At 41.6% G+C, this 20,626-nt stretch overlaps 1 protein-coding gene across 14 annotated transcripts in view; it reads right to left on the reverse strand.

The window, feature by feature from the left end:
* Positions 1-20,626, reverse strand: part of DOCK3 (dedicator of cytokinesis 3) — a 602,545-nt gene that overhangs the window by 88,417 nt on the left and 493,502 nt on the right. For all 14 annotated transcript variants that reach the window (XM_086698089.1, XM_086698088.1, XM_086698093.1 and 11 more), the window contains 6 exons: positions 20,396-20,567; positions 19,926-20,023; positions 17,067-17,150; positions 15,876-15,976; positions 12,986-13,067; positions 8,635-8,805 (listed from right to left, as the gene is read on the reverse strand). In XM_086698089.1, coding sequence (XP_086554215.1) covers positions 8,635-8,805; positions 12,986-13,067; positions 15,876-15,976; positions 17,067-17,150; positions 19,926-20,023; positions 20,396-20,567 — 708 coding nt within the window. The remainder of the gene's footprint in view (positions 1-8,634; positions 8,806-12,985; positions 13,068-15,875; positions 15,977-17,066; positions 17,151-19,925; positions 20,024-20,395; positions 20,568-20,626) is intronic.

Below are 20,626 nucleotides of genomic sequence, written 5' to 3' on the forward strand. Positions count from 1 at the left end.
AAAAATTAGATGCATGAAGTTAGTTTCCAGTTAGAGTGCTTGGCACATCATTGGCTTTCAATAAATGCTGGTCCTCATTCTCTCTTGTCTACATGGAAGCAACATGAAGAAAGCTTTTCCACTTCTCAATACTCTTACATTATTAACCTAGAATTCACAAAGGGTAATGAAATGTCACTTTGAGATGAGAAGATGAGAGTGTACTTTTCCTGCGTGGCAGGTAGTGAATGGGAGGCTGTTTTCCTTGACTGCTTTATCAAGCAGGCCTAGAGTGAGTAAAAATGTATGCCATGGGGAAACATGTCTGTCATTCTACAGTCTATGCTAAGGCCAGGCCTAAGAATAGAACTTACATGAATTCTGCTCAGGCCAGGCCCAAGAATAGAACTTACATGAATTCTGCTCAGGCCAGGCCCAAGAATAGAACTTACATGAATTTTCTATCTATAGATTTATAACTCCCTGGGATATCAGAGATTTTTTTGCAATGATTAGAACAAGCACAAAAACATGCTGTCATAAGCAGTTAGATACAAAAGACAAAGGGGGACAGAAGTAGCGGAAGATGGCGGCGTAGGAGGACGGTGGGCTCACCGCGCGTCCTGCTGATCACTTAGATTCCACCTACACCTGCCTAAATAACCCAGAAAACCGCCAGAGGATTAGCAGAACGGAGTCGCCGGAGCCAAGCGCAGACGAGAGGCCCACGGAAGAGGGTAGGAAGGGCGGCGAGGCGGTGAGCGCTCCACGGACTGGCGGGAGGGAGCCGGGGCGGAGGGGCGGCTCGCCGGCCAAGCAGAGCCCCCGAGTCTGGCTTGCAAAAAGCGGAGGGGCCTGACGGACTGTGTTCCGACAGCAAGCGCGACTTAGCGTCTGGGAGGTCGTAAGTTAACAGCTCTGCTCAGAAAGCGGGAAGGCTGGAGGACAAAGGGAAGGAGAGCTGCTGAGCCCCCGGACAACAGAGCTCAGTTTGGTGGGGAACAAAGGCGCTCGCCAGCGCCATCTCCCTCGCCCATCCCCCAGCCAAAATCCCAAAGAGAACCAGTTCCTGCCAGGGAACTTGCTCGCTCTGCGCAAACACCCAACTCTGCGCTTCTGCGGAGCCAAACCCCCGGCAGCGGATCTGACTCCCTCCTGCTGCCACAGGGCCCCTCCTGAAGTGGATCACCTAAGGAGAAGCAAGCTAAGCCTGCCCCTCCTGCCCCTGTGCACCTTGCCTACCCACCCCAGCTAAGACGCCAGATCCCCAGCATCACAAGCCTGGCAGTGTGCAAGTAGCCCAGACAGGCCACCCCACCCCACAGTGAATCCCGCCCCTAGGAGAGGGGAAGAGAAGGCACACACCAGTCTGACTGTGGACACAGCGGTGGGCTGGGGGCAGACATCAGGTCTGACTGCGGCTCCGCCCACCAACTCCAGTTATACACCACAGCACAGGGGAAGTGCCCTGCAGGTCCTCACCACGCCAGGGACTATCCAAAATGACCAAGCGGAAGAATTCCCCTCAGAAGAATCTCCAGGAAATAACCACAGCTAATGAGCTGATCAAAAAGGATTTAAATAATATAACAGAAAGTGAATTTAGAATAATAGTCATAAAATTAATCGCTGGGCTTGAAAACAGTATAGCTGACAGCAGAGAATCTCTTGCTACAGAGATCAAGGGACTAAGGAACAGTCACGAGGAGCTGAAAAACGCTTTAAACGAAATGCATAACAAAATGGAAACCACCACGGCTCGGATTGAAGAGGCAGAGGAGAGAATAGGTGAACTAGAAGATAAAGTTATGGAAAAAGAGGAAGCTGAGAAAAAGAGAGATAAAAAAATCCAGGAGTATGAGGGGAAAATTAGAGAACTAAGTGATACACTAAAAAGAAATAATCTACGCATAATTGGTATCCCAGAGGAGGAAGAGAGAGGGAAAGGTGCTGAAGGGGTACTTGAAGAAATCATAGCTGAGAACTTCCCTGAACTGGGGAAGGAAAAAGGCATTGAAATCCAAGAGGCACAGAGAACTCCCTTCAGACGTAACTTGAATCGATCTTCTGCACGACATATCATAGTGAAACTGGCAAAATACAAGGATAAAGAGAAAATTCTGAAAGCAGCAAGGGGTAAACGTGCCCTCACATATAAAGGGAGACCTATAAGACTCGTGACTGATCTCTCTTTTGAAACTTGGCAGGCCAGAAAGAATTGGCACGAGATTTTCAGTGTGCTAGACAGAAAAAATATGCAGCCGAGAATCCTTTATCCAGCAAGTCTGTCATTTAGAATAGAAGGAGAGATAAAGGTCTTCCCAAACAAACAAAAACTGAAGGAATTTGTCACCACTAAACCAGCCCTCCAAGAGATCCTAAGGGGGACCCTGTGAGACAAAGTACCAGAGACATCGCTACAAGCATGAAACATACAGACATCACAATGACTCTAAACCCATATCTTTCTATAATAACACTGAATGTAAATGGATTAAATGCGCCAACCAAAAGACATAGGGTATCAGAATGGATAAAAAAACAAGACCCATCTATTTGCTGTCTACAAGAGACTCATTTTAGACCTGAGGACACCTTTAGATTGAGAGTGAGGGGATGGAGAACTATTTATCATGCTACTGGAAGCCAAAAGAAAGCTGGAGTAGCCATACTTATATCAGACAAACTAGACTTTAAATTAAAGGCTGTAACAAGAGATGAAGAAGGACATTATATAATAGTGACAGGGTCTATCCATCAGGAAGAGCTAACAATTATAAATGTCTATGCGCCGAATACCGGAGCGCCCAAATATATAAAACAATTACTCATAAACATAAGCAACCTTATTGAGAAGAATGTGGTAATTGCAGGGGACTTTAACACCCCACTTACAGAAATGGATAGATCATCTAGACACACGGTCAATAAAGAAACAAGGGCCCTGAATGAGACATTGGATCAGATGGACTTGACAGATATATTTAGAACTCTGCATCCCAAAGCAACAGAATATACTTTCTTCTCGAGTGCACATGGAACATTCTCCAAGATAGATCATATACTGGGTCACAAAACAGCCCTTCATAAGTTTACAAGAATTGAAATCATACCATGCATACTTTCAGACCACAATGCTATGAAGCTTGAAATCAACCACAGAAAAAAGTCTGGAAAACCTCCAAAAGCATGGAGGTTAAAGAACACCCTACTAACGAATGAGTGGGTCAACCAGGCAATTAGGGAAGAAATTAAAAAATATATGGAAACAAACGAAAATGAAAATACAACAATCCAAACGCTTTGGGACGCAGCGAAGGCAGTCCTGAGAGGAAAATACATTGCAATCCAGGCCTATCTCAAGAAACAAGAAAAATCCCAAATACAAAATCTAACAGCACACCTAAAGGAACTAGAAGCAGAACAGCAAAGGCAGCCTAAACCCAGCAGAAGAAGAGAAATAATAAAGATCAGAGCAGAAATAAACAATATAGAATCTAAAAAAACTGTAGAGCAGATCAACGAAACCAAGAGTTGGTTTTTTGAAAAAATAAACAAAATTGACAAACCTCTAGCCAGGCTTCTCAAAAAGAAAAGGGAGATGACCCAAATAGATAAAATCATGAATGAAAATGGAATGATTACAACCAATCCCTCAGAGATACAAACAATTATCAGGGAATACTATGAAAAATTATATGCCAACAAATTGGACAACCTGGAAGAAATGGACAAATTCCTGAACACCCACACTCTTCCAAAACTCAATCAGCAGGAAATAGAAAGCTTGAACAGACCCATAACCAGCGAAGAAATTGAATCGGTTATCAAAAATCTCCCAACAAATAAGAGTCCAGGACCAGATGGCTTCCCAGGGGAGTTCTACCAGACGTTTAAAGCAGAGATAATACCTATCCTTCTCAAGCTATTCCAAGAAATAGAAAGGGAAGGAAAACTTCCAGACTCATTCTATGAAGCCAGTATTACTTTGATTCCTAAACCAGACAGAGACCCAGTAAAAAAAGAGAACTACAGGCCAATATCCCTGATGAATATGGATGCCAAAATTCTCAATAAGATACTAGCAAATCGAATTCAACGGCATATAAAAAGAATTATTCACCGTGATCAAGTGGGATTCATTCCTGGGATGCAGGGCTGGTTCAACATTCGCAAATCAATCAACGTGATACATCACATTAACAAAAAAAAAGAGAAGAACCATATGATCCTGTCAATCGATGCAGAAAAGGCCTTTGACAAAATCCAGCACCCTTTCTTAATAAAAACCCTTGAGAAAGTCGGGATAGAAGGAACATACTTAAAGATCATAAAAGCCATTTATGAAAAGCCCACAGCTAACATCATCCTCAATGGGGAAAAACTGAGAGCTTTTTCCCTGAGATCAGGAACACGACAGGGATGCCCACTCTCACCGCTGTTGTTTAACATAGTGCTGGAAGTTCTAGCATCAGCAATCAGACAACAAAAGGAAATCAAAGGCATCAAAAGTGGCAAAGATGAAGTCAAGCTTTCGCTTTTTGCAGATGACATGATATTATACATGGAAAATCCGATAGACTCCACCAAAAGTCTGCTAGAACTGATACATGAATTCAGCAAAGTTGCAGGATACAAAATCAATGTACAGAAATCAGTTGCATTCTTATACACTAACAATGAAGCAACAGAAAGACAAATAAAGAAACTGATCCCATTCACAATTGCACCAAGAAGCATAAAATACCTAGGAATAAATCTAACCAAAGATGTAAAAGATCTGTATGCTGAAAACTATAGAAAACCTATGAAGGTAATTGAAGAAGATTTAAAGAAATGGAAAGACATTCCCTGCTCATGGATTGGAAGAATAAATATTGTCAAAATGTCAATACTACCCAGAGCTATCTACACATTCAATGCAATCCCAATCAAAATGGCACCAGCATTCTTCTCGAAACTAGAACAAGCAATCCTAAAATTCATATGGAACCACAAAAGGCCCCGAATAGCCAAAGTAATTTTGAAGAAGAAGACCAAAGCAGGAGGCATCACAATCCCAGACTTTAGCCTCTACTACAAAGCTGTCATCATCAAGACAGCATGGTATTGGCACAAAAACAGACACATAGACCAATGGAATAGAATAGAAACCCCAGAACTAGACCCACAAACGTATGGCCAACTAACCTTTGACAAAGCAGGAAAGAACATCCAATGGAAAAAAGACAGTCTCTTTAACAAATGGTGCTGGGAGAACTGGACAGCAACATGCAGAAGGTTGAAACTAGACCACTTTCTCACACCATTCACAAAAATAAACTCAAAATGGATAAAGGACCTGAATGTGAGACAGGAAACCATCAAAACCTTAGAGGAGAAAGCAGGAAAAGACCTCTCTGACCTCAGCCGTAGCAATCTCTTACTTGACACATCCCCAAAGGCAAGGGAATTAAAAGCAAAAGTGAATTACTGGGACCTTATGAAGATAAAAGCTTCTGCACAGCAAAGGAACAACCAACAAAACTAAAAGGCAACCAACGGAATGGGAAAAGATATTTGCAAATGACATATCGGACAAAGGGCTAGTATCCAAAATCTATAAAGAGCTCACCAAACTCCACACCCGAAAAGCAAATAACCCAGTGAAGAAATGGGCAGAAAACATGAATAGACACTTCTCTAAAGAAGACATCCGGATGGCCAACAGGCACATGAAAAGATGTTCAGCGTCTCTCCTTATCAGGGAAATACAAATCAAAACCACACTCAGGTATCACCTCATGCCAGTCAGAGTGGCCAAAATGAACAAATCAGGAGACTATAGATGCTGGCGAGGATGTGGAAAAACGGGAACCCTCTTGCACTGTTGGTGGGAATGCAAATTGGTGCAGCCGCTCTGGAAAGCAGTGTGGAGGTTCCTCAGAAAATTAAAAATAGACCTACCCTATGACCCAGCAATAGCACTGCTAGGAATTTATCCAAGGGACACAGGAGTACTGATGCATAGGGGCACTTGTACCCCAATGTTCATAGCAGCACTCTCAACAATAGCCAAATTATGGAAAGAGCCTAAATGTCCATCAACTGATGAATGGATAAAGAAATTGTGGTTTATATACACAATGGAATACTACATGGCAATGAGAAAAAATGAAATATGGCCTTTTGTAGCAACGTGGATGGAACTGGAGAGTGTGATGCTAAGTGAAATAAGCCATACAGAGAAAGACAGATACCATATGGTTTCACTCTTATGTGGATCCTGAGAAACTTAACAGGAACCCATGGGGGAGGGGAAGGAAAAAAAAAAAAGAGGTTAGAGTGGGAGAGAGTCAAAGCATAAGAGACTGTTGAGAACTGAGAACAAACTAAGGTTTGATGGGGGGTGGGAGGAGGAGAGGGTGGGTGATGGGTATTGAGGAGGGCACCTTTTGGGATGAGCACTGGGTGTTGTATGGAAACCAATTTGACAATATATTTCATATATAAATAAAAAAAAAAAGACAAAGGGGGAAAAGCAGGTCCTTTATAATCAAAAGCAAATAGTAAATGCTCTCTTAAATGGTGAGCTTTCCCATACTTATGCACCAGAACAGAAGGATCCTTGCACCTTAACATCTCCTAGTGGTCAGAAGCAAAGACATAATCTGACTGAACCATAGACTTGCTGAGAATTCTGAAACTTATGAAACATGAGCCTGGAACCAAAGAAGCAGGTCTGATCCTGACATGGGTCTAAGCTGAGACTAAATCTGAACTATCCTGATGAGATAGGAGTATGCCATGCAGTACAAAGCATTGCCAAGTTCTCAGAAAGCATATCTGCCCTGCTCTGCTAGCTACCTCTGAGCTCCCCACATCTTTGTATGCTGAAAGGAAGAGTAGGTGTCCTGGGCCCTTGTTGGCAGGAACCAATGAGCTAGAGGAGAGACACAAGGAGGAAGAGGAGTTGCTTGGAGTACTCTGGAGGAGAGACCATCAAATGAGCCTTTCTTACAAAGGCACCTGGAGACCTTGAAGAATCCTCACTTAAAGAGTTTCATTCACAGTTGCTCAACTGTTCTCTGGTCCAAGGGGCTTAAAGGCAATTGGCATGGGGGCAACATAGGGTCAAGTGGAAAACAAAAAAGCAGACTATTCTAATCTTTTTTTTTTAATGTTCATTTATTTTGAGAGAGAGAGAGAGAGAGAGAGAGAGAGAGAGAGAGAATGAACCAGAGAGAAAGAATGTGAGTGAGAGCAGGGGAGAGGTCAAGAGAGGGAGAAAGAGAATCCCAAGCAGGCTCTGCACTGTCAGCACAGAGCCCAACTCAGGACTCGATCTCATGAACTGTAGGATCATGACCTGAGCCAAAATCAAGAGTTGGATGCTTAACCAACTGAGCCACCCAGGCGCCCCCCAGACTACTCTAATCTTAAAGGAGATATTTAAACATATATTTGCACTCATGTCAGTCCTGGCAGCAACTGAATGAATGGACGTGAGAGAGGCTGTCTGATCTTTGCTGATAGGTTTTGAATAATAATTGGCTTCAAAAAAATCAAAGAAATGGAATCTATTAGATAAAATTCTGAATTTATTTGTATAAGAAAATAACCCCCTTGTGACTGGGGTAATAAACACTATCTTGGATCCTTTCTAGGATGAAGCTACTTGGAAAAGGTAACAGATTAGCTAACTGGGCATTTCTAATATAAGGAAGCAAATTTCCTTCCCACACTGATATATAATAGAATTTTATCTTAATTCTTTAAAAAAAATTTTAAAGTTTATTTTTGAGAGAGAGAGAAAGACAGAGTGTGAGCAGGGGAGGGGCAGAGAGAGAGAGGGAGACACAGAATCGAAAACAGGCTCCAGGCTCTGAGCTGTCAGCACAGAGCCCGATGTGGGGCTCCAACCCACAGTCTGTGAGATCATGACCTGAGCCGAAGTCGGACGCTTCACTGACTGAGCCACCCAAGTGCCCCTAATCTTAATTCTTAAGCAAAGTTTTCTAGTTATTTCTGCCTATTTTACTCTTAACTTCTGGAATGGACAAGTACTAAAGTTTATTTAAAAAGTTTTAAAAAAAATTAACAGTGACTAGGAAATAAAATTCTCCATTATGTTCTAAATATCCCCTTTAAATAAGATGTTCATAAATGACAAAAAGTATGTAACTAAATAAATTTGGTCTAAAGAGGGCTTCTGAAGGGTGCCTGGGTAGCTCAGCTGGTTGACTGTCTGACACTTGATCTCGGCTCAGGGCATGATCTCAATGTTCTGAGCTGGAGGCCCACATCGGGCTGTGTGCTGGTAGCATGGAGCCTGCTTGGGATTCTGTCTCTCCTCCATGCTCCTCCCCTGGTTGTGCTTGCTCTCTCTCAAAGTTAAAAAAATTAAAAAAAAATTAAAGAGCCTTCTGAGAATAAAGTTGTGCTTCTTCCCCACCCTAAAGCCACTGGGCTATCTTATATTTGGTAGCTGGGGCATAGCTGACTTTGAAGTAAAAATAGCATTTTGTTCTATTAGGTATTTCCTTGCAAGTCACCCTTTACCCAACACATAGGAGCCTGGCAGGGCTTCTTCAACTCTAGAAGCCAGAGGACAAAGAATCCAGCCATTAGGACAGACAAGGATCCAGCAGCAAAATTTCCCTGCAGCTTACAGACCTGAGTGAAAAGGAGTGTTTCTGAGTTTCTGCTGTCCAGACTGAGCACAAACCGGATGGACTGGAAAAGTTCTTGGATGCTGGACCGGAATTGCTCCTCTTCCATCCCACAGGTGGCTCGGGAGTACAGGATCCTGGACTGCACGATGAACTTGAAAAGGTACTCCAAGGCCTAAGTAAAAGGAATGGAGAGGTGTTAAAGATGGCCAAGAGCTAACACAGCAGGGAATAAAGGGTAAAGTAACAGCAAATTCTATACCCAAATCAGATGATGAACAATTTCAACTGTGGAGACAAGCACTTTTTTTTTTTTTAATTTTATCTCCAAAGTCCAACTGGTCACTGAGCAGCAGCTGTCTTCTTACTGAGGAATCATAAAATTAATTTACAACTGTTTCTGTGGTTCTGGAATTGAGGAACCACAGACTGAGGAACCACAACAGCTGAATTCAAGACCATATAGGATCCAAAGAAAATGAAGTTTCTTTGTATTTTTTTCAGGTCTGGAAATAAGAGGCTTCAAAAGCAATGATGTAACCTCTCTTAAATTTATTCCAAGAAGGAAAAGTCCTTAAGGAGCCTTCTGAACCTTTGAGATATAGCTGGGGTCTGACATGGTGCCAGCCTTGTCACTGGACATTAACTCTGGAGAAAACTTGCCCCAGGTTGCACAGCCCCAGGTGGACCTGACACACCCACTCTCTATCCTCTTCCAAACCCGGACACCTTCCCACAGACAATTTTTGAACAATGCAGAAGATGAAGCTCCCATAACTTATTTTGGGAGCAGTATCTAATTCTGAGGAGTCCTTACAGCTTGGCCCATGCTTATGAGCACAGTAATTATCTTTTAAGAGAACAGATTGAAGATCTAAGACTATGCTTTCTAATCAAAGAAATGCCACAGATTTCCCAGACACTGGGAAGGCAGAGACATTGGGAGAGAAACTTATCCAAGGATGAAACAAATGGAGCTCAGTTACTTGAAATATAAAATAGAAAACAATTCTCAAGCTACCTTTCATGACCTATGTATCTATCAAAAGGTTTGGTAAAACAAAACCTCATTTTGTTTTGTTTTGCAGCCCATATAGAGTTCAGTAGGCATTGTAGAATGGCTAGGTTAGAAAAATATGTCTTCCAGGCCTTGCACCAGAAGATTGCATTAGAAAAAATTAAAGTGTGTGGCCTCAGCAGCATAAATGCTACAGCCTCCATTTCAGACTTTTAATGCCGGGTCTGAAAAGAACCAGGGAGATGTGTGCTACATACTCTAATTTTAAAAGGGAAAATGTGTACCTCATGACCTGTTTTCTTTTTCCAGTTTGAAACAGCTAACACAAGAGTGTATTGAATGGCTTGAAACATCCACTAGTTTCACAGTGAAGGGCAGAACCAGACAGAAAAATTGCTTGCATTTCCTGGGCCTGAGAGCTTAGTATCTTCATTAAATTTTAAAATATAAAACAACGTCCAAGATGGCCCTGCGAAAACCTGCATGAGGGATAAAAAATAAGTCCACTTCCAGTCATCCATCACCCCCTGACTTCCTTTGCCCACTCCTCTTGATTTTTATGGTCAGTACCAGCGTGGGAAGGACCAGGTGATGGCCGGTTGCCTCTGACTAATGCAACCGGGGAAAGAGAAGAGGGTGGGCCAGTGAGGAAGGAGGTGAGTGGTGGAGCCTATGGAGTTTGTTCAAAGTTCAAGGGTTCTCCCAACACTTCATGGAGACAATGAAACACTTAATGGTGGGTGAAGCAGCCACTCTGTGCATTTCTACTTAAGTTAATAAGCCTGAAAGAAAAAGAGATCCTAAAAGTTATTACAACCTTTCAAGCACCAAGAAGATCCATTGTGCCTGCTCTTTTCTCTTCATGGTTCCCTGGGGGACCTGAGATAGCTCACCAGTGAAAAGTGTGCTGTCTTTTTAGAATATCTTGCCAAATACCAAACTCAAACCTGTCAAAGATACCTCCTACAGGTCATTCACAAGGGACAAACAAAATAACCAAGTAAGAAAACGAAAGACTCTTTATTTTCATATTCCTTAGTGGTCAAACTTTCTTAGAAAGGCCACGACTTTGAAAGTGAAAGGAGGAAGAGATGCGAATGAGTGGCAGCATGTATTGAATCAAGAGTAAGAAGAGGTTTCCTGGTCCACATTTTATCATACCAGACTGAGAGGTGCTAGGCCAGGACCATATGCATCCTGTGAAGGATGAAAACAGGACTGATTAGAGATTTACTGGTTTGGTCAAGAGGACTTGTCAACTAAAACTTGAAGAAGAAGGGGAAATGACCTGATAAAACCTTAGTACTGGATGCATTAGTATGAGAGGTCATTCAAACAGGTTTGCAGCGGTAAGAATAAGTATGAAAGTACCTCAGAAAAGTGCTCCCCCAAATGGATATCTTCTTTCTTTCCACCCAAACCTGATCTTCTCCCAGAATTCTGCATCTTCCTAAGTAACCCTGATATCAACTCAGCTGATCTAGCCAGATTCTTTGGAACCAGCACTTCTTCCTTTCTATCACTTCACACATCCAATTTAATGTTTGAAATTGATTCCCTGCTTTGGTCACATCAGCTATTTTTTGGTTGCTTGAAACCTCAAGTTGTTTCCCACCCAGGCTTTTAAACATGCTGTTTCCTGTCTGGAATGCTCATCCCCCAGCTCTTCACATCGATTTCAGCCCAGAGGTCACCTCCTCAGACAAACTTTCCCTAAAATTTTGATCTGAAGTAAATTTCCTTCATAGTTCTTACTTATCAAGTTTTTTTCCCCACTTAATTTGTGTATTTATTGTCTGTCTTTCCTCCACTTGGATGGAAGTGCTATGAAAGCACAGCCTTTTCTGCTTGGGCCCCTGCTGAATCTCCAGTGTCTACTACGGTGTCTGACACGTGGCAGGTATCAAGTAACACCGACTTGACGGAATGACTGAATGACTGATTGTTAGGAGAAAACAACTTCTGTGATGCTTTCTCCAGTATCCTGAGCAATTAATTTAGGGACTCACATAGAATCTTTTGCATTTAACTCAACTTTTATCCCCTCAAATATTGTCTGAGGCAGTTGCCAGGTACTGGGTTTAAAGAAGAACAGAATACAGGCTCTGTCCCCACATCACACTCAGAACTCTGCTCTACACCTGTGTTTGAGCATGCTTCAGTGGGGATGTGTTCTTCAAGGCAAGAGGTCTGTCTTATTCTTCTTTGCATCTTGGCATCCACAACAGATGCTGACTGCTTTGTAGACATGTATTATATGAAGAAGAACAGAAATAATACTTATGGCCTTAGATTTTTACAGAACATACGGAGAAGAGGCAGGGGAAACACAGACCTATGATTTTATTTTGCTTCTTCAGTCTGGTAATGTTTAGGGAAGCACCTGTCTCACCTGTTAGCATGTGGACAAGAACAACAAAATCACAGGCCCAATGGTACTCAGAGCAAATGATGTGAAATTAAAAGAGGACAGAGAAAAAGCAGAACTACTTTGTTGCCACTCTTCTTTTATTACTAACTGGAAAGGGTGGGAAAGACATGGTTAAAAAGCAACTAAAAAAAATAACTCAAGAACAAGAAAATGTAGGGGCGGAAAGGGAGAAAGCATGAACTTGCTGTGAGTTCCCAAGGGATATGGCAACTTTCTTTAAAAAGCTATCTTGAGAACTGTTGAGCAAAAGAGAAATCAACATTCTCTCAGTGGGTCTCCACAGAAGTACCATGAAAAGAAGTTATCAGAAAGTGAAGTTAACTCACAATGACGATGGTCCCCTGAAAACTGTAGCTGCCCAGAAATGCAAAAGGCTGCCTTATCTCGGAACCTGTCCATGCAGGAGTGCTGCCATGGGGGACTCCGGTTTCTTCCAAAGGTCAAGGTTTTAAGATTATCTTCTTAATGTATCCATATACAGTGCATCCAATCAGCTCTTTTTACTTAAAACAGTTCTAAAAAACAATGTTTAGTAACCACTGAAGACAGGAAAAGTTGGAAGATCTTAAGTCTAATCAATGTTGCCACCAACATTGGTTTAGAAGGAGATATGATGCTTTGGCCAGTGGAAGCAGAGATGGATGCTGCTGGCAAAACCAGTCAGGAAGGATGGCCAGGAGTTGCATGTACATCATCCCTCCTTTCTGCTTTAAGATAACGCTGTTAGGAATAAAGGTCTGGGGCAAAATTAAGATGGACAGTGGGGAATTATGTGGTCCAAGACATTCCTGAAAGCAGGCCAGTGTACTGGGATGTCGACACTTGTTCTGCACACTAAACCATTGAAATTACTGACAAACAACAGCAGGGGTGGGCCCTTTATGTACAGTGAGCTCAGTACATTACCCTCATGGCTTCCTGAATGTGGTCCTGTCGAATCAGTTCTGCTGAGCAGTCCATGTACCACTTCAAACAGCGAATGAGCTCCCTGGGAAAGAGAACAGTTCCAGAAACCCCACTTTAACTCAAAAGCAATGCAGTTTGAAATTTTTGCAGCCCCGAATTTGCCACACAGGAAAAATAAATATACTGCTTATGAGGCAGAATGGAGTGATGGATCTGTTACAAATGTGAAATCTTCAGATCATCTGAGACCATACAACATGCCTCGTCTGTAGAGTTGCCACATTTTAATTAGCAATTATAATCATTCTTTCTCTCTTTCCCTGACACACGTTTTTTCTTTGATAAGAAGTTTTCCTAGAGTCCTAGACTTCACCTGTAATTTTGTTTTGTCTAAAATTTCTATGTCTCCAGAACATACAACAATAACTAGTAAGTAGCAGATTCTGGATAAAGGTATATGGTCCTATGTGCCTCTCCTTGCTCGCTCTACAGCAAGTGCCCACTCTACAGAGTGATATCAAAGTGTCAGAGTTCCAGTGACTCCACAGCCTCGTCACCCATTGGTTTTATATATATTTTCAAAAATTGTGCTAATTCTATAGAAGAAAATGAGGCAATTTTAAATTGCCTTAATGGTTTTAGATAACTTCTGTTTTCCATGTTAACCATTTATATTATATCTTTTATCAATAGTTTTTTATTTCTTTGACATTTATTGTTGGTGCCATTTTTATTTTTTTAATTTTTTTAATTTTTTTTTTAACGTTTATTTATTTTTGAGACAGAGAGAGACAGAGCATGAACAGCGGAGGAGCAGAGAGAGAGGGAGACACAGAATCTGAAACAGGCTCCAGGCTCCGAGCTGTCAGCACAGAGCCAGATGCAGGGCTCGAACTCAGGGACCGTGAGATCATGACCTGAGCCGAAGTCGGATGATTAACCAACCAAGCCACCCAGGCGCCCCATGTTGGTGCCATTTTTAGCTATTCATGTTTCTCAATGAAAAAGCAAGACTTACTTTTAGTAGCTTTGCTGCCAGTTCTTGGAAGGAAAAGAATGACAATTGTGTAGTAAACTATGGTTTAAAATGTCAGCTGAAAGACCACAACCAATATCCTACTCAACAGTGAAAGAAAGTTGTTCCTCTAAGATCAGGAATAAGGATGCCTTCTTTTTCTACTTCCACTCAACATAGAACTGGAAAAACAGCACTTAAAAAACCAAACAACCTGATTAAAAAATGGGCAAAGGAGGGGTGCCTGGTGGCTCAGTTGGTTGAGTTTCTGACACTTCAAATTGGTTTAGGTCATGATCTTGCAGTCATGAGATTGAGCCCTGCACTGGGCTCTGCCCTGGGCGTGGAGCCTGCTTGGATTCTCTCTCTTTCCCTCCCTCTCTGTGCATCCCCCTCAAAATAAATAAATAAGTAAATAAATAAATAAATAAACAAACATTTTTAAAAAATGGGCAAAGGACTTGAATAAATTTTCTCCAACGAAGATATGCAAATGGTCAATAAATACATGAAGAGATGCTCTGCATCATTAATCATTAGGAAAATGCAAATCAAAACCACAATGAGATACCACTTCACACCAGTTAGCATGATGACTCTAAAAAAAAAAAAATCCCTCTCCAAACACAACAAAAAATAAAAAGTCTTTGCTTGAGGATGTGGAGAAACTGGAACCCTTGAACACTGCTGGCAGGAATGTAAAATGCTGCAGCCACTGCTGTGGAAAACAGTATAGTGGTCAATCCCACCTCTGGGTATATACCCAAGAGAAATGAAATCAGTCTTTAAGAGATATTTGTATACCCATGTTCATAGCAGCATTATTCACAATAACTAAAAGGTGAGAGCAACCCAAGTATTCATTGATGGATGAGTGGATAAACAGAATGTGGTACATACATACAACATAACATTATTCAGCCTTTAAAAGGAAGGCAATTCTGACATATGCTACAACATAGATGGAACTTGAAGACATGGTAAGTGAAATAAACCAGACACAAAAAGATAAATATTGTATGACTCAATTTACATGAAGTTCCTAGAATAAGCAAATTAAAAGAGAAAGTGTAACAATGGAGGTTGCTAAGGGACGGTGGAGGTGATGGGGAGTTACTATTTAAGGGGTACAGAATTTCAGTTTTGCAAGATAAAAATAGTTCTTGAGATAGATGGTGGTGATGATTGTACAGCAATGTGGACATACTTAATGCCACTGAGCTGTACACTTAAAAATAGTTAAAATGGAGGGGGGGGGCGCCTGGGTGGCTCAGTTGGTTAATCGTCTGACTTCGGCTTAGGTGATGATCTTGTGCGGGGTCCGTGAGTTTGAGCCCTGCATCAGGATGTGTTGACAGCTCAAAGCCTGGAGCCTGCTTCTGATTCTGTGTCTCCTTCTTTCTCTCTGCCCCTCCTTCACTCCCAATCTGTCTCTCTATGTCTCTCAAAAATAAGTAAGCATTAAATTTTTTTTTTAGTTAAATGGTATTATTTTATATTATGTGTATTTTATCAGAATTAGAAAAAAATGAAGTTAAAAAAATGTCAGCTGGGGGCGCCTGGGTGGCTCAGTCGGTTAAGCGTCCGACTTCAGCTCAGGTCACGATCTCGCGGTTTGTGAGTTTGAGCCCCGCGTCGGGCTCTGGGCTGATGGCTCGGAGCTTGGAGCCTGCTTCCGATTCTGTGTCTCCCTCTCTCTCTGCCCCTCCCCTGTTCATGCTCTGTCTCTCTCTGTCCCCAAAATAAATAAATGTTAAAAAAAAAAAATTAAAAAAAAATGTCAGCTGAATGAATGGTGGTTGTCATGGAACCTTTTTTTAAGCCTGTCCTTCTATTCAAACACAAATCCTAATGATGATGCTAAATGGAACTTACTTGTACGCCAGGGCTCCAGCAAAGTGCTTCTGGATGTATGTGTCCATTACAGGCCGGAAGTGGAAATACTTGATGTCTCTGAGCAAGTTGATGATGAATACCTGAAGGAGATGTAGGGTACTACAGTTCACTGGAGACCCTGGACTTATCCCCAGCAGGAAACAGAACTCTTGCTTCTTCAAGAAATGACAAACCGTCAGTATTTTCTCTAGTGTTTTCCATGGGCAGAGAAAGTAAGATTTCTATTCTGTACCTGTATTTCTGTCTTGTCTGCTCTATTCCCACAGCCCCCGGCCACCCAGTCTGGACTTGGGACTCATCTGTTTGTGCTAGTGTTACTCTGAGCCTCTCTCTTCATAATAATGCTGGATGACACAATACAGACTAGGAAAAGGCAAAGCGATACCTGTGTAAGGTGGCATAAATTCTAAGGTGTCTCAAAAAATTTGGAAAAGAGACAAAAAAAAAAAAAAAAAAAGATTGTCCTCTGAGCCAGATCAACTTATGAAAGGCTGTGCCCTTCCGAAATGGGGCTGGCTGGCCAGGAAAGCAAGGAAGAAAAGCCAGAGGGGCAATCTATGCAAGTGCCATTTTAACTCTCACTTCTGATCCTCATCTATCAGGTAGACTTACAGTATATGGTTCTTGAATATACAGCACTCCTATAGGACAGGATATATTAAGCAAAATGCACTGAACATTCAAATCACTGTCCATTCTCACTAAGCAACCTACAGAGATTTGGGTTCCCAAACAACTGCCCAAAGGGAGAGAGTGTGATGCTCAGACCATCACAGATGAGACTCTGCTCTTCCTGGCCATTATACCCTATTTTTGTAGGTGAAAAAACAGGTCATCTGGTTTCCTATATCAGTCTCCAAGCCTTTTATTGGTGTAGGTCTCTATTTCAGGGGCTAGGCAACTCTGCAACAGTGATGAGACTGAGGTATCAAAACTACTGAGGCCCGGACCTGGCCATGCTGAATTCTTCAAATTTGATGCTGTAGGGATCTGCCCGGTTGGTAGGTTGGTTGGTCTTCCTTGGGTGACACTCCTCAGCCACTTTTCTATTGGAAACATCTGCATAGATGTTATACTGACTCACTCTAATAAACTGCTTCCCTTGGATTTTTAAAAACATATGACAGAAATAATAAATAAAAATGAAAAGTCGGGAGGGGTGAGACTTACCAAAGACTGAAACACCAACAGGCCATATTTCTCTGTATTATCATCCAAAATCACAAAGAGTGTATCTAAGATGTCCTGCAGAAACTGCAACATAAAAACCAGAGGGCTCAGATCTTAGGACCTTGAACACATGGTCAAACTTCCATACACCAATGAACTCATCTCCCAATAAACAAACTCAAAGATCTCTTAAGATCTCAAATCACCACTTAAACTAAACTAATCTAGGATCCCACCTCCACCTAGCTAAGGGCCCTGAGAGATATTTGGAGAGGCTCTTTCTCTTGGGTAAGTGCAAAATTTCTATGGAAAGAACGGTCACTTAAAAAAACAGGACATCCATGTAGAATTGTAATTTTGAAATAAAGTCAATCTAAGTGATTCTGATGCCAAATTCATTTTGAGAAAAAGAGTTCACTCTCCTGGGACCCCAAAGAGTTTAGTAGCCCCTCACTCTTTATTGTGGCCTAACTCTTTAGAGGACATTTGAATGAGGGTGTGGCAGGCTAGGTCTTAACTATAGAAACCATGTTTTGGTCTAGAAATCAGTATTCTGGGAGAAGGGAGAAAGCTGTTGCTGAGGTCTGTCAATGAGGGTAAAAGAAGTACCATTTTGTTTTTGGTTTTTAACATGTGCCTTTTTCTTTCTAAGATACAAAATCCAAGGGAGAGAATAATACTCAAGGATACTGACAGTCTTCTTCCAAAATAAAGTCTAACATTCTGTGGTCAAAAGGCAATTGAATGATACAATGTTTTTTTATTTTATTTGTTTATTTTTTATTATTAATTTAATATAATTTATTGTCAAATTGGCTAACACACAGTGTGTAAAGTGTGCTCTTGGTTTTTGGGGTAGATTCCCATGGTTCATCACTTACGTACAACACCCAGTGCTCATCCCAACAGGTGCCCTCCTCAATGCCCATCATCCATATTCCTCTCTCCCCACCCCCCATCCACTCTCAGTTTGTTCTCTGTATTTAAGAGTCTCTTGTGGCTTGCCTCCCTCCCTCTCTGTTGGTAACTATTTTTCTCTCCTTCCCTTCCCCCATGGTCTTCTGTTAAGTTTCTCAAGATCCACATATGAGTGAAAACATATGATATCTGTCTTTTTCTGACTGACTTATTTCATTCAGCATAATACCTTCCAGTTTTATTCACATATTGCTGCAAATGGCATGATTTCATTCTTTCTCACTGCCAAGTTACAACTTACTTTAAAACAAGTCTAAGGTGGAAGGTTTGGATGGCAGCGTTGATGGGCAGGATTGGCCATAGGGTGATGACTGCTGGTGCTAGGTGATAGATACATGTAGGGTTCTTTATACCATTTTACTTTTGTGTATATTTGAAATAGTCTAATAAAAAGTAAAAAATAATATTTAAAAATGCTGGCACATTCTTTTCACACTCTCTTCTGGTGGTTTGAGATCAATTATTGATGCTAAAAGCAGATATGCTGATAAGATAGTCTCTTACTGGAAATACAACACTACTCAGCCTCAAAAAGATCAGACTTTGGGGTGCCTGGGTGGCTCACTAGGTTAAGTGTCTGACTCTTGATATCTACTTAAGTCCTGATCTCAGGGTCATGAGATTGAGCCCTGTGTTGGGCTCCATGCTGGGCGTGGAGCCTGCTTAAGATTCTCTCTCTTCCCCTGCCCCTACCCCCACTCCCACTCATGCTCACTTACTCTCTCAGAAAAAATCATACACTTCTCTTAATACCTTGTCTGCTAATTGATATTTTAAATATGTTTATTTTTATATTTTAGTTAATATACAGTGCAATATTGGATATATTTAAAAGAAAAATATGCCCTGAGAATAAACTGATCTTAAGTTTCAAAAACTAGTATTAGCTTGGTTAAGAGTTCTTTTTAAAATTTATGATACTCTAATTGATTTAAACAAAATTCAGACAAAACTTCATAAAAATATACAGATGTATACAGACTTTAAAATTGTTTCTCATTTGGAGACAGCATGTTGTGTGTTACTGAGTCAATGGAGCTATAAAATGAAAGTACAGATAGGGTATCTGTGCTAATTGATTTGATAATTATAATGACAGAGCAATGCTCACTGATGACAAGTTGTCTTCTTGACACTTAGTGTCCATTCTACATTCCACTGCTCTTGCTCATCATCAAAAGCACCTCCACTTTCCTCAGCAGACTTCAGTCCATTGTGCAGAATCCACCTGCAGCACTTTCACCATCAGGAGGTGCCAGGCGGGCAAACACTCTGTGCAATGCAGAGAAGCCTTACAGAAGACAACAGGGGACTTGTAGTGTTGCTGTCAGCCTGACGGGGCCATAGATGGGAAATGTCACAAAGGTATCTAGAGAAAGCAGTTGAGGCAGGGAGTAGGGAAAGGTCTCTGGTATGGACTGTAAGTGAGAGACTGGGCAAAAGCAGCAGCTACAAGTTAATGGAGAGTATTTAAAGTTCTTCTAGATAATCAAGTGAGTACGGCCAGAAAGACTTCAGGCCAGGTTTGTGGTAAAAGGGTTACAGATAAGGAAAATGAGAAAGAGACCTAAGGAAGGAAGAGGAGGCAGCACAAAGCACTGGGTATGTTTCTAATTATCATTTTACTTTCTAGGAAGGAAAAAAAGTCAGAAAATAGGGTTTATAACTTAGTTTCTAAAAGGTAATAAACCTGATGTCATACTTACTTTTAAAAAAGAAGCTAACTGAAAAAAAAAGAAAAAGAAAAATAACTCTAGTCCTACTCACTAATTATATTTTGAGAAATGGTCTTAGAGGTATACTGGTAGAAATCAAGGTGAAGTAAGACCTTCTGCCCAGATTCTTACTTAGGTAGCATCTATGAATTATAGGAAGGCATACCTTAACAATTTCTTCTCCACTGACATGCCGCAGCCGCCCTAGTATGTCCATGATCCGGTCTGGAAAAGCTTTCCATTTCAGCAGAGCAAGGAGGTCCACTACAAAGCAAGCCCAAAAGTAGTGAACACTGGCTATGCCAAGGACAAGCAAAACCCAGACTTTCCCTGCCAAGGACAGGTGGAATCTGGGGGAAGAGAAGTAGCTGCTAACATTACAACAGACTCTTTAGTGCTGATATCAAGGCCAAAGACACATCTGTGAAATCTGGAGGTGCATTCTGGAGCTAATAAAACCATGGGAAATCTTACAGGTTGCTATTACCAAGTGGTTCCTTCAACTTCAGATGAAAAGAATGCCCTCATTGTGGCATGAAAAAGCAATTGACTTCTGTTTCCCTTAGCATGTATCAGCAACATGGAACCAGTCACTGAGGACAGGGAGCGCAGCACCCTGTAGGTACCACCACCTACCATTCTGGGTGAGTTTGGTGGAGGAGAGCTGTGTGGAAATGAAGAAAGACTCTTTGGTGCTGCGCTGGAAGATGAGGCTGGAGGGGATGTTAGGGCAGCCATTGTAGTCCTCTTTGCAGCAGGGCAAGCCCAGGTACAGAGCATGGTTGTTAAACGTGCTATTCTCATCGCACTGCAGGCAAAAGTAGAGAACACAGAATGTTTCCTGAACCATGACATGTGGAAAACTCA

Source organism: Puma concolor, chromosome A2 (assembly GCF_028749965.1).
Source record: "Puma concolor isolate L17-30 chromosome A2, mPumCon1.1.hap2, whole genome shotgun sequence".
Lineage (NCBI taxonomy): Eukaryota > Metazoa > Chordata > Mammalia > Carnivora > Felidae > Puma > Puma concolor.